Consider the following 12,584-nt stretch of genomic DNA (forward strand, 5'->3'; position numbering starts at 1 on the left):
ATGTTGCCACATAACCTCCGCTGTTGTGAACTCAAACATGGAAATCTACAATGGCGAAGCTTTTGTCGTTTCTTTAATCAACTCTCGTCCAGAAATGTCCTCTTGTTTCATCCAGTCTGATATCTATGTCACAGCAAAGCTCGCGTTCAGTTTACCAGCGCGATTTATTTGATAACCATGTATATATATACAGTAGCTAATGATATCTAACCTCATGAATATTTAATAAGACAAAAATCATTTACCAAGAGACCAAAAAGCGCGACACGAACACGAAATTATAGGCAGGTCGTCATGTGACGATGACTCAACCGAAAACAAGCAGGGAGTCATCTCATCTGTGCATGCATCTCTCATCTGCCAAATTTCCCAAATTGTGTCAAACAATACCTCATATATTCTAAGCACTTTATTTTCTTTTTCCTATTCATTCTTTCTCGATGATTCTTCAGCTCGGAGGAGATCAAAATATCTTATATCGGTAGCAATCTTTGCAATTGAATCTCACCTCCTCCTCCGTATACCTATCTATCTATTTACCCCACATTTCCCCATCTCATTCTATCATCATCCAATTTAACCAATAGGCAAGCCAGCGAGCGAGCAACCATGAACGTCTCCTGCGAATGCCAAAATGTGGTTTTTAAAACTCCGTTGGCGAAACCGCTGGCACTTTATATTTGTCATTGTAATGTAAGATTTTGTTGTTCTCTTTATTTTTTGGTATGGGGTTTGTATTTGTATTTCTCGGGTCATTGAGTTAGTCATGGGATATATGTGTGTTTTTAGAGTTGGGTTGTAGAATTGGATGGACGACGCAAATACGAATACCGCTACCAAGAGCTAACTCGAGAGATCTATAGGAATGCAAACGACAATCCTCCTCGGCATTTGGCGCTTCTGCTATCTTTCCCCGATTTCCATTGCCGTGTCCGGAGTTTTTGGCGGTTTATACGTTGGTTTCCTTTGCATTCTTTCTCCTCTCCCGTTTTCCCCTCTATCAATTCCTTACGCCCCTCCTCTCATGATCATAGCGACAAAAACTAACGTCTCTTCTCCTAAAGTCGTCCCACAGCCTCAGGACACACGGTGAATTGTTATTTCTGCAAAACATGCGGTACACGCCTAATCCACAGCACGCCTGGAAAGAGTGTTGTTAGTGTGAAGGGAGGGTGTATCGAGGGATTGGATTGGAAACTGGCGAAACACATTTGGGTTAAGAGGGCTATGGTTCCTATCCCTGTGAGTCTATTTCTGCATATTCCTCTTTTTTTAAGGGTCTGGTCTTAGCTTGAGGATCTTTTGCGGATAGGTAGAATGGAAATGAGAAAAGTGATTGGAGCGAAAAGCTGGACACCTTGATATTAGAACTTGATTCGCACCCGAGGTTCTATGCGCGTAGAGAAGGAATGGGACGGTATGGAATTGAGTTACTAATGTCGTAAATAGGAAGGAGCAGAAGTGTTAGAAGAGGAACCGAATTATGACCCTTACATTTGTAGGACGACAGATCTTTTGGAAAATGGAAAGATGGATGCTGGAGCTGCGTGAAAGGGACGTGAGAATGAATTGCTGTACTTAGTAAGGATAGAAGATGGTAATGATTATTTTAATAATTTATCACTACCGAAAACTACTAACTTTTGATAATCACCAAAGAAGGTAGAATTGGATGTTACTGTTTCTTGAACATAAGACCTTCGTATAATTAAGCATACCGTACTGGATGTAAACTCGCTAAGCGAATAGAAAATCAAGTCTAATTGCTAGTGTGCCCTACACTTATGCCATTCCACCATTCACTTGAAGTGTCTGACCCGTCACCCACGAACTTGCCTCACTACTCAAAAATGCCACAACTTCTGCAATCTCGTCTGGTTTCCCGATCCTATTCTGAGGATTTAAGCCAGCAAGTGTCTTCAAAAGTTGTTCACTCTTGCCTCTGAAGAATAGCTCGGTGGCCGTTGGTCCTGGCGCCACAGTATTGACCATAATACCCTTTCGTGCTAGATCTTTCGAAAGACCTCGGGTCATTTGCTCAATGGCACCTTTCGACATTATGTATGTTAGGTATTGTGGTGCTACTGTGCTGGCGTGACATTGGGTTGTAGAGAAGAGTATGATGCGGGAACCGGGTGCCATGTAAGGAACGGATTTCTGGAACCATTAGAAAGCCACATGAATAATGATTGAATATACGACGTACCTGGGCGAGAAACAAAGGACCCTTGACATTTAAATCGAACGTCTGATCAAATTCTTCACCACTGACATTTTCCAATTCATTGAACTTCACAGATGCAGCGCAGGCAACCAAGATATCGATCTTTCCATGTTTCTCAATGGTTGTATCAACCAATCTTGAAATATCGTCAATATTGCCGACATCAGCTTTGACAACCGTAGCGTTCTTCTCTCCGATAGCTGATGCAACTTCGTTTGCTGCGGAAGAGTCATTGCTATAGTTTATGACTACCATTGCACCATCGCGTGCGAGACGAAGACAAATTGCTCGACCGATTCCTTTGCTTCCCCCGGTTACAAGGGCGACTTTTCCAGCGAGTGGTTGCATTGTGGCGATTGTATGGGATGTGAGAATACGGTAGAAGAGAAAAGATGTGATTTAGAGAAAACTCGTTTGGTAGTATGGCGAATGGACAAACAACGGAGGAAAACATGACATATTTATACTTATTTTCAAAGCAAGGGCGTACTTGACACTCATTCATACAATGACTCAGAATTTTGCGCTGACAAACCAGCTTTGCAAGCATAGACCGCCGTTTAACTTGCCAGTCGATAGCATTGTGGTCCCTGAGCCTCATAGATGTGCATATGTACAATGGTGGAATACTCCGCAATATCCGTAATATCCTCGATATAAAAACGGAGGTACTCAGGAGATAGACTTATCACCGCGGAGTTTGGGGATAAAGATAAACCAGATATCCTTTCCATTGTGGTTTTGTCAACGCAGATACTTGATACTTTTATTCCCACTAGGAAAAACAGATAGAATTTCTGGAAGATGTCAAGACTCCTATGAATGACACAAATCATCAAACACCTTGGAATCTCGCCGCAAGAAATTCTTTTCATTTGGCGTTCGAATGCTATCGTAGACAAAATGAGGATATTCACATGGTGTATTCTCAACCTTTGAGCAATACCAAACATAACATTCAACATCAATTTTGAATATCAATCTTTTTGAGAAAGGAACAAGTACAGCTGACTGTATATGATACAGAATGCGAGATGAAGTGGAAACGGAAACTTCGCCTTTCGCTGCTGGGAAAGTTTATACAACACAAGCAATTGGCCCGTGCACACCATTTTTGGTCGTAACATCAGCCTTGTGATATTTAATCATCAAACTTCTAGAAAACAATTATCAAAAACCTTCTCAACGACACACTTTCTTTTGTAATTTATCTGGTTACTTTTCTGATACCCAATTCAATTCATTTTCGTACATAGAATCTACGCAGCCTCAAATCCGATTCTTCGATATCGTCGAACATTTCCTATCGGTCTGCAGCAAAAACAACAATCGCATACAATCAAAACCCCTCTATCTCCTTTCTTTCAAAATGGATCAAAGAGAACTTACCTCAAGAGTTTCGGCTCTTCAAAAGGCGATCAATGACAAAGAGCCGGCAGCAAACGTCATTACCATTATGGAAACTCTGAAGAGAGATGTAAATGCCACTGAAGAACTTCTTAGGGTATGTCTACAACCGGCTACATTCCTAACCAAGCTCTTCTGGGTCTTTGTGTCTCCACGATAAACCTTCAAATGCATGGACTGATCAATATATTCTCTAGGCAACCAAGGCAGGAATGGTAGTAGCCAAACAACGAGGAAACGCGAATAAAGACATTGCCAAGCTTGCCACTGAAATCGTCACCAAGTGGAAAAAAACAGTCGAAGCCGAAAAAGAAAAGCGCAAAGCAAAGCAAATGGCATCCGGATCTTCTCCCGCAGTTCGCAGTAACAGTACTTCCTCTCCTGCGCCCGCGCCTAGCGCCCCAGTCACGAAAGCCTTCAAAGGCGATTCCTCAAAGCGAAGATGGGAAACTGATAAAGTCGATACTAAGCGTACGGGTCTTCCAACACGCGATGCTTGTATTGGATTAATGTATAATGGTCTTGCTTTCAAATGCGAAGAGCCTCCCACTCATGTCATTATCAAGGCTATGGCTGTTGAACAAGCTGCGTTTGATCATTTTGGTGGTGAGACGAAGGAATATAAAGAGAAGCTCCGTTCCCTCTTTCAAAATCTCAAACAAGTATCCAATACGCAGTTGCGCAAGAGAGTCATGTCGGGCGATATTGATCCAGCTCGTTTTGTTGTCATGACGCATGAGGAATTGAAATCAGAGGAGATGAAGAAGAAGGACGACGCGTTAGAGTTGGAGAACATGAAGAAGGCCCAGGTGCCAATGGCGGAGAAGAGTATTAGTGATGCTTTGACGTGCGGAAAATGTGGTCAGAAGAAAGTCAGCTATTCACAAGCACAGACTCGCAGTGCTGATGAACCTATGACGACTTTCTGCGAATGTCAAGTTTGCGGTCATCGCTGGAAGGTATGTATCATCTCAACTAGGGCTTACAATCTGATAATCTTTTCTAACCACACTCTAGTTCTCTTGAACAATTAATCCTCGGCGAAAATTTCTCTTCTCAGTTCGGTTTTATTATGGATGGTTTAGGGGCAAAGGAGTGCATAGGTGAAATTTTTGTTTTCAGGGTGGTTTTCAAGCATGGAGTTTACTCGAAATACCTCCCGCAGGTCTCCCTAGATTGCGGCTAAGTTATGTTCGATGAAATTTCACATATCGCATTTGAGTAAATGAAGATCGATGGGTGTCTAGCATGTGATATACACACAGCTTTCGGTAGTCACATCAATTAAATCGATACTATAGAAATATGTTCATTTTCTATTTGATTCATGCTGTCTTCGTGGCGAGACAGATTAAGAAGCCAAAAAATGCAGGACATTGACTTGCTCGATCGCGTACGAAGTGGTAACGGAAGTGTAAAATGCTGCAAGAGCAACATCTAGACTTGATCATGCATACCTATCTATCTATCTAGAGATAAACAACGAGGGAGGATTTTAAGTTCCAATACCGAAGCGTGCGAGCTTTGAAAAGTAATAAGTACCGTTGTTAGGTATACCTACAGTGTGTTCTAGCGAAAGCGAGAGCGAGATTAACGTAGGTAGGTAGGTAGGTAGGTATGTAGACGTTTACTGTCTGCAGCCAAGACAAGGTAAGATTTTATACCTCATAGTAGGTAGGTAGGTATCTATGGGAATATAAAGTGAATTCAAGCCCATCCCAAATTCTCTCTACGCACAAGGAGATGCGAAATATCCATTTATTTCTTCATTCATCCATCCATCTATCCATCTATCCATCATTGGCATCCTGGTATCTCGTATTTGCTAACATGACGCAAACAGAACGTAAAGAAGACAATGTATAAACTAATCATCCATCCAACCATCATACACATCCATGGATACTTACTCATTGTTCATTTGCATTTCGCTCGCTCGCTTAATGTATGTATCCATGCCTCCTCAATGCATCCATGCATGTATTCAAGCTCCATCCGAAACTCCATCGCAAACACATATTCATCCTTTCCTATTTTCATAAATCATCATCGTCATCATCATCTCCAATCCGGATATTTCCTCCCATCTACACCCCTCACAGGACTCACAACCCTTTCTCTTCTCTCTCGATCTCGCTCCCTGAAACTCCTCCCTTCGTATTCATCATCTCTCTCTCGATCCGCTCTTTCCGTTCTGATTCTTCTTGCGGGAATTTCTTCATGGCTACTATGTCTCGTTTGTAACCTAGGGCGTTCCCTTCTCTTGTAATCTCTTTCCCTATCTCCCCTATCTCGTTCATCTCGGTCTCGATCTCTATCCCTATCCCTCTCTCTATCTCGATCCCTTTCCCTCTCCCTTTCGCGATCTCGGTCTCGATCCCTATCGCTCCTATCTTCTCGACTACTGTGCCTCCTACTCCCCCTCCCTTCTCCACTTTCTCTTCCACTTTCTCCGCCACTCCCTCCACTCACATGATGAGAATGACTACTAACACCCTCCCCTCTCATCCCCCCATTCCTCCACATCTCGGCAATATCCCCCAGATCCCTCCACTTCACACCCCTACTATCGCTTCTCCCCTTTTCTCTCTCCCTATCCCTCTCCCTCTCTCTATCAATATCAACCGATCCTCTCCCCGCCTCTCTCTTCCTCCTCCCCGCCAAAAACGGCGCGCTCAATTTCCCATTCAAATCAATGTTAGTTGGATACTGACCCCGTCTCACTTTCTCCTCAATATCTCTCTGCCTCTCCCTCTCCCTCTCTCTTTCCCTCACATCTGAAACCGGAGACGGCATCGTACTACCCGGCGCCGTAGATGGAAATGCAAATACCCGAGGACTATCCGCTCCAGCACTTCGCGACATATAGGCAGTTTGCGGATGTCTTGGTATGGACCGTCCACCCGTCGATGTTTTGATTGGAACCGTGCGAGTTTTCGGGGAAGGATCATCTTCCGAATCCGAAGTCACGCTGGTATCGCTGGACGAATCGGAGGAGTCGGAAACAATGGGTGCGTGGCGGGATTGTCGCGGGTGACTATGTCTTCGCGGGTGAGCGGGGTGCGGAGGATCCGGAACCGGGACATGGTGATGGGGATGGTGGGGATCGACAGGAGGAGCGGGGTGCGCGTGAAAGGTAGGAGCGTCTTCTGAGACGGGTGAACTCAGATTGGGAAAACTGCGATGACGACCGCGGGGTATGCGGGGTGCATATGGTTCTTCTGGAGCGAGAAATTGACGGACTCGATGAGTGGGTGATCGGTTGAGAGGGGGTCGTTGGGGTCGAGATGCTGAGACGTGGGTGTAAGGTATAGGTCGACTGGGTCGACGGGTAGTGGATTCACGGGTAGCCGATTCGCGAGGAGGCTCACGAGTAGATTCCCTAGTAGATTCCCGGGGCGGCTCGCGGGTAGACTCCCGGGTAGACTCACGAGTAGAAGGTTCGAAATAGCCGCTGCGGGGATGCGCAGCATTTGTTGGCGTAGGCTCTGGGACCCTGGGCGAGGGCCGAACATGAACGTATGTTGCTTGTACTTTGGGTCTCGGCGGGAGGTCCGGTATGGGAGCATCCTCTTCATCATCCGGCGTTGCTCGCTTGCGTAATTTCTCTGCACATGTCCGATGCCATTCCTCTATTCCCGCATCCGGTACCAATGGGAACGCTTCCTTTGGCAAATCAATTGGGAATCTCTCTCCCGTATCTGGATTTTTGATTTCGAAATCTCGGACGGCGGTTTGGAGGAATGGCACATGTTCCTCGGGCCCTAAAAGTATTTCTATCGATTGCCATCGCACGAATCCTCGCACAGTGAGACACGGTATCGAAGGAGGGGCAAAATCATCTTTCGTCGGGTTTAACGTATGTTGACAGCCTATCGAGGCATAAATCCAAGAGATGGATGGATGTGTCGTCTCCACAAAAAGAGCTATGTAAGGCAACGGAAGCTATTAGCAAGCACGCTTCTAAAATCGCGGATAGACAAGGAAGACGACGGGAACCCGAAACTAGATACCCCTCCCCTCCCAAAAAAAAGAAGACTTACAGTCATAATTTCCACCAACAGCTTTATAGAAAAGTGCCAACTTCTCTGGCGTTAGGAATTTATCTTCTTGACTTCCCACATTCTCTATCTGCCACAATGATAAGCATAAAACTCAAAGCGTAAATCGCGGAAGTTTGAACACTGCTTACAATATGATTCGCGACTCCTCTCAATAGCGCATTTAGTACTGGCGTCGGACTCTTATTCTCATCAAACAAATATCCATAGAATTCTTTGGGATCCACGTCGGGAGTCTCCTGTGGTTGCGGTTGGGTCTGCGCCATATTCACAAAATATGATGTCGATATCTCAGTCCCTCAATTTGCGGAAAATGATCAATCAATAAGATCTCGATATGGTTGTTGTTGTTGTTGTTGGATATTATATTTTGGCATCGCATTCGTTTCCTCTGGCTGTTGTGTCCGCATCGATAGAGCGGATAGCAAGAATATATGTGCGTGGATACGAATAAAGGTACGGGAGGATTTTATTCGTGAATCAGGTAATTAAATGGTTTGTAGAACGAGAGAAGAAGATCTTTTTTTAATCATGAATGAATGATGCTGCGCAAAATTTCATCACCAGTCATAATCCTAATGATTGGGCATGAGCTGGCAAATCATCAGGTATCAGTCTCGTAGGCTGATTTTGCCGTGATATGGGACGAGTGTGGATGAGACAAGCGGTGGGATGCGTGTGATTCTGGGGTACCTAGGTAGACCTCGAGTACAAGGGTTAATTGAAGAGGTATGATATTCGTTGATCTTGATTCAGAAAGTGACGACGAGAGGAAAGGCCTTCTTTCAACTTGATCTCGATCTTGAGGATTAATATACTTTGGATGAATTACTCGATTGTGGTTTTTGTTGGTTTGTATGATGATCCATCTACGAAGTATATTGCAGATGGCTGGTCAGCTAGTATCCATCTGGCAGGCATAACACAAGTGTGATATACAGAGTATCCGTGGAAAAGCCCACTGACAGCAGCCTTGTATTGAGCTTCAAAGCCTATGAGCCTGTCAAATTTAGACGCGTAGTATTCAATATCCCTGGAAATGATGATGGTTAGTGGGGTTGCGCGGGGCTATACACGGCGTCAGAAGACCGGTGGGTCTCTGAATCATATGGAAGGCGTTTAGAACATTAAGATTGGATTCTATAGAACATTTAGAAGAATCATTTGGTGAGATGTGGACGTCCAGTGGGTGGGTCTTCACCATGAATCAATGAATGGGAGAAGGAAGATATTAGAGAACAGTAGATTATTATTAATTGTCTAGAAGTACTTCCTAATGTGTACGAGGTGCCGACAGAGTAAATACTAGGTAAGTAAAAGGGTATCTTGTACTCGTAAGTGTGCCATCCAGCAAATTCCCAAATCCCCAAAGCCCCAAACGAAAAATACATATTGGTATCCCCAAACTCCCATCAGAAATCGTGTACTCTGTACTTAAAAATCGAGTGTTTGCTTTCCCCAACCATTTTACCCAAAAAGCAGAAAAACCAACGCAAAAAACCAACCAAATCCATTTCAAATCAGCACCTTGATGGATCAACTGGTCTGCTTGATACCTCAGTGTGCTCGTAGCTTGGAGGCAATTCTGGACGTGGAACAGTAGAGCTCGAACGCAAAATACTATTCTCAACCAAGTCCTCTCTTGGCATCTCGATAACTCGTGGTCTGAGATACTCATTCGCATCTGCTAGCTCAGCAGCAGCTTCTTCTGCGGTGAGAGCGAGTGGCGCAGTTCGGTTGCCTTGAGCTGCAATCTGTATTGGGAGACAAAGTTTGACCGTAGAAGCTGGAATTCCTGCTCCTGGAGTATGAATGGACAAGGCAAGATCCAACGAGTAAGTTCGAGAGACGATACATGAATGGAATGAGGGGACCCAAGTCTTTGACGAAGGCAATGAAATTGGGACCAAGATTTCTGCTGTATAGTAGATCCTGTCCTGTGCCTTTAGCGACGTTTGTGAATTATCCGAGTATTCAGACGAACTAGACGATATGGTAGAAGCTCGTCGGGATAAATCTGGTTGTGGTAAGTGCTTCACCCATGCAACCTGCTCCACACATCTTGACGAGAGAGGAACCGAAGTTTGATAAAATTGTCGGGCAGGGTCAAAGGTTTTGACCATACTCGATTTGGAAGAGAGAAACTTTGCTGGCTTGCTAGCATAAAAACTTATCGCTTTGATTTTAGTGGCTAGACTACCAAGACGAGGTGGCTGTGAGTTGATATCGTGTGGTTCAAATTGCAGCTTGACAGTTGCCATTGATGTAGCCTCCGAGGAGCTTCCAGGAGATGGAAGAACAATTGCTCCAGTTTGATCGGCTGAAACAGTTATTTTCCCTAGCTTTCCGGAGAACACGCCCTTTCTCAGAGATTTTGTCTTAGACAGCTCGTAATCATTCTTGTCATCGTCTGAGATACTCAAAGGAGGTGCTTCCGCCACCATTGGTATGATTTGAAGTTTCTTCGAGCCCTCAATCAGGGAAATCTGCTTCTTCGGGAAATCATTGTTTTTAATAACTCTGGCATTGATTGAGTATTGGATTTTGGTCATCTCTGGAGCCAAGTCATCTAGTATGGATGTTTCGCGATCGCCCATGCTAGGAGGCAATTGCACATGTGCCATATGGACATGATCGGCATCACAAGCATGTGAGCAAGCTGTTGGAAGGAGTTGCTCTGGGATGACAAAGTTGAATGGGAAGATGTATGTTTTGCCAGCTTCGGCAATTCGTGGTTGAGGATATGCAGCTTCTCGGATTGGCATGACGAGCTTTAGAAATCTGTGTACGGCTGTTGTCTTGGATGTTGCACTGGAGTGAGCCATGTTTTCGACATATGTTCGAGTAACGCCTTCGAGGGTAATCTGAATTTCATCGAATTCCGCATCATGGGGAGCTGTGATTGAGGCCTTGCCTGACAACCCATCGAATGTTGTATAGGTCTTTCCATCATGGTGGTCATCTAGAAGAATTTCGACATCTGGTCGCTTGGTGGTGTTGATTTTCTTGGCATACGTAGCAATTGTTCCAGAGCCAGAGGATATACTTGAAGCAGACATTTTATCTGAAGGTACTTGAAAAGAAGCTGGACAAAATAGAAGAGGGTATGCGATATAGGAGGGGAATGATGGCTAGATAAGTACGATTGGATATATGATCATGCGGGGAAATATGTGCTCTGAAGCCTCTTGGGTGTAACTTTGATAAGAAAAAGGAAGGAATCGACAATTGCAGATTGATATCGGTTGGGAAGTGCCGAATCCAAATATATGATTGATATGAAGCTGTTTTCGTATCTTGGTGACACTTTTTGGAATCTGGAAACAGGATGAGATGATGGATTGCCTTTATATGTAACAATACCTACTTGAGTGCTGCTTTCATATTGACTAACTGCCTAGTATCTCCAGAAAATAACAACACCATCCATGACAAACCTTGAATATGAGTCAAGCTTGTCAGATATGCGCCCTTGATGCATCATATGGAAATTTTTCTATTTGATGTACATTGTACATGTCTCGACTTTCCCACAATCTGGGATCCTCTGTCCGTGCTTTGAAGGGAAGTGAACTGCGGGAAATTGACACTAAGAAATTGACACTAATTTAGTGGTGGACGTCAAATGATCCCTAACGATGGATGATATGATTGGTCAATCCGTATCCGTGCATCGATCCCATACGCCCTTCACTGTCTCGAGACTGTCTACACCGAATTGTTGATGCGCCTTCATGTCATTGTCAAGAATTTACTAGCTGGGCGAGCTGGGCATACAAAATGTGGTATTCTGACTAATATATTCTGACTAATCCGTAGAATGTTTACCTACTACCTATTCCGTATAACCTCAATTTCACATCACAATGGATTACTAATGTTACCATGTTAATCATCTCTTACCCAAAATAATCCGACACTTCGTCTCTCGTAAGGCTGACTGGTTGCTAACTATGCATTCTGACTTCTCTGATCTCTGATCACCAACAGTTGGATATTCACTGTTGTCTCACAGATGCAACCGGAATATCGATATCCAACTCCGAGCCACCTTAGGAATAAGAACGAACGTCTGGAATGCAACATAACCCATTCTCCATTCCCATCCTATCCTATCCCGTCACATCATACGGGCCAGAAAGAGCTACCTAGCCCCCATCCTAAATCCTAGGATCCCCATCACCCAACCTTTCCTCCAAAGGTATTCCTATCCTTTTCCCTCCCCAGCAAGCACGAAGAAATACCATGGAAGGAAAGGCGCGACTCCTTCATCTCCACCGCAAACTGTCGTATCCACTCCCCAAAGCACGCACTAGACGAAATTTTCGCGACCTTAATTCAACATCGCAAATACTTAACGTACACGATCACCTCTGACACATCTCTCTCTTACAACTGCTCATAGCGATCAACTTCCCGGCCAACGGGTTGAAATTTTCATGTTCCTGCCATTTCTGCAATCTCTGCAATTGCTTGGGCGCATTTCATCATGGGTATCCGAATGTCATTTGCAAATTCTAGGCTTTGAGTATACGAGTCTGGGATATTTATTACTAAGTATCGTGTATCCATAATACGATTCGAGCGATGTCGTGATGAAAGGATTGGTTCTCGGAATTGGGTTGTGCCATTTTGGTTATCGTGAGTGTCATTCCAATACTGGGATCTGATATCTTTCCCATGTGAAAAGTTCATCACTCCCTAGAATAGAGTAGACGATTTTAATTCCCTTCTATCCCACTCCACCACCTAGTATCGTAAATACTCTGCAGTCCAGTCGAGCCAGTCTCCTCTGTACTTTAGTCATCACTGCTGACTACCAAAACACTTCCCCACAAATCTCGTAACATGTCTTCCCCAAGGCGTACACATTCATTAGTTAGCACTCTCGA

General features: G+C 44.2%; 5 protein-coding genes across 5 annotated transcripts; 2 read left to right on the top strand and 3 right to left on the bottom strand.

Moving 5' to 3' along the window:
* The first annotated feature begins 300 nt into the window (after positions 1-300).
* EAE98_001254 (uncharacterized protein) lies at positions 301-1,654 on the top strand. The gene is made up of 4 exons (XM_038948872.1): positions 301-693; positions 864-955; positions 1,065-1,242; positions 1,450-1,654. The coding sequence occupies exons 1-4, from the start codon at positions 610-612 to the stop codon at positions 1,549-1,551; spliced, it is 456 nt and encodes a 151-aa protein (XP_038815138.1). The 5' UTR covers positions 301-609; the 3' UTR covers positions 1,552-1,654.
* Positions 1,655-1,782: 128 nt separating this feature from the next.
* EAE98_001255 (uncharacterized protein) lies at positions 1,783-2,572 on the bottom strand (the record flags this gene model as incomplete). The annotated part of the gene is made up of 2 exons (XM_038948873.1): positions 1,783-2,157; positions 2,207-2,572. 2 exons carry the CDS (start codon positions 2,570-2,572, stop codon positions 1,783-1,785), a joined length of 741 nt encoding a protein of 246 aa, XP_038815139.1.
* Positions 2,573-3,593: 1,021 nt separating this feature from the next.
* Positions 3,594-4,657, top strand: EAE98_001256 (uncharacterized protein; the record flags this gene model as incomplete). The annotated part of the gene is made up of 3 exons (XM_038948874.1): positions 3,594-3,728; positions 3,829-4,590; positions 4,649-4,657. 3 exons carry the CDS (start codon positions 3,594-3,596, stop codon positions 4,655-4,657), a joined length of 906 nt encoding a protein of 301 aa, XP_038815140.1.
* A 1,032-nt stretch (positions 4,658-5,689) lies between these two features.
* EAE98_001257 (uncharacterized protein) lies at positions 5,690-8,764 on the bottom strand (the record flags this gene model as incomplete). Its single annotated transcript, XM_038948875.1, has 3 exons — positions 7,824-8,764; positions 7,694-7,762; positions 5,690-7,576 (listed from the first exon to the last, which is right to left on the bottom strand). Exons 1-3 carry the CDS (start codon positions 7,956-7,958, stop codon positions 5,690-5,692), a joined length of 2,091 nt encoding a protein of 696 aa, XP_038815141.1. The 5' UTR covers positions 7,959-8,764.
* Positions 8,765-9,212: 448 nt separating this feature from the next.
* On the bottom strand, positions 9,213-10,751 carry EAE98_001258 (uncharacterized protein; the record flags this gene model as incomplete). Its single annotated transcript, XM_038948876.1, has 1 exon — positions 9,213-10,751. One exon carries the CDS (start codon positions 10,749-10,751, stop codon positions 9,213-9,215), a length of 1,539 nt encoding a protein of 512 aa, XP_038815142.1.
* Between the last annotated feature and the right edge of the window lie 1,833 nt (positions 10,752-12,584).

The sequence above is a fragment of the Botrytis deweyae genome (genome assembly GCF_014898535.1).
Source record: "Botrytis deweyae strain B1 chromosome Unknown BDEW_002, whole genome shotgun sequence".
Classification (NCBI taxonomy): Eukaryota; Fungi; Ascomycota; class Leotiomycetes; order Helotiales; family Sclerotiniaceae; genus Botrytis; species Botrytis deweyae.